General features: G+C 50.4%; 1 protein-coding gene across 1 annotated transcript; it reads left to right on the forward strand.

The window, feature by feature from the left end:
• The first annotated feature begins 510 nt into the window (after positions 1-510).
• LOC145957398 (uncharacterized) lies at positions 511-897 on the forward strand. Its single transcript, XM_083073650.1, has one exon. It carries the CDS (start codon positions 511-513, stop codon positions 895-897), a length of 387 nt encoding a protein of 128 aa, XP_082929776.1.
• The last annotated feature ends 396 nt before the right edge of the window (positions 898-1,293 follow it).

Here is a 1,293-nt window from a genome sequence, read left to right on the forward strand (position 1 = left end):
ACCAACGGCCGAGCAACTGCATTGCATTCCCCCAGCATGGCCGTTCGCCACATGGGGGCCCGACATACTTGGACCTTTCCCGGTTGCGAAGGGGCAATGCAGGTTCCTCATCGTCGTTGTGGACCTCTTTACTAAATGGATTGAGGCCGACCCCCTAGCAAGCATCTCGGCTCAACAAGTACAAAAATTCCTTTGGAAAAATATTATCACCCGATTCGTGTCCCATCAACCCTGGTGACCGACAACGGTCTTAATTCACCGATCGAAAGCTCAACGAATTCCTAGCCGGACTAGGAATACAACACAAGGTCACTTCGGTCGAGCACCCACAAACGAACGGTCAAAGCTGAGTCCGCCAACAAAGTTATCTTGACAGAGTTGAAGAAGCGGCTAGGGGAAGCAAAATAAGTATTGGCCGAGCAGTTGCCCGAGGTGTTGTGGGCATATAGATGCACGCCCCAGTCGACTACATAAGAAACCCCCTTCTGCTTAGTCTATGGGTCTGATGCAATGATCCCGGTGGAAATTGGGGAACCATCATTCCGCCGAGCCCACTTCGACGAGTCAAATAATGAAGCTGAACTCCGAGCAAACCTGGACGTCGTCGAAGAGATCCGAGACCGAGCACTAGTGGTAGCCGAGGCATGCAAGCAACGCTACAAGAAGAAATTTGACACCAAGGTACGACCAAGAGAATTCAGGGAGGGCGACCTCGTATGGAGAGTCACAGGTGAAGCAAGGAAGGACCCAAGGCATGGAAAACTCGCCCCAAATTGGGACAAACCCTTTCGCATACGACACAACTTGAATAACGGAGCGTACAAGCTAGAGTACCTATCAGGAGAACCAATTCTGAGGGCTTGGAACTCCACACATTTAAAGATGTATTACAGCTAATGTAATAGTGCACTCTTTTCCTTGACCGACTCTTTTTTCCCTAAGGAGGGTTTTGGGTCGACAAGGTTTTTAACGAGGCACTTCATTAATACAAGACATTTTTTAATATTGATCACTCAATTCCCTATTTTACTATATATATACGTTTAGGTCGCGCTCATGCAGGTCCAACCTTGGATAACACACGCCGACGCCGAGCAATCCTCGGCTGACCACTCACAAACGTGCGCTCGAGCCCTACAGGTTTCCCTCTCGAGTACCCTCCTCGGCTAAGGATGTACCTAGGCCGAGCATTACGACACGCACCGACGCCCAGCAATCCTCGGTCGACCACTCAAACGACGTGCACTCGAGCCAGACAGGTTTCCCTCCCGAGTACCCTCCTCGGTTAAGGAT

This window comes from Cajanus cajan, chromosome 4 (genome assembly GCF_000230855.2).
Source record: "Cajanus cajan strain Asha chromosome 4, NIPB_CcT2T_4, whole genome shotgun sequence".
Lineage (NCBI taxonomy): Eukaryota > Viridiplantae > Streptophyta > Magnoliopsida > Fabales > Fabaceae > Cajanus > Cajanus cajan.

Excerpts from the sequence above, each read along its gene's own strand:
- LOC145957398 (XM_083073650.1), top strand. The coding sequence starts at position 511 with ATGATCCCGGTGGAAATTGGGGAACCATCATTCCGCCGAGCCCACTTC.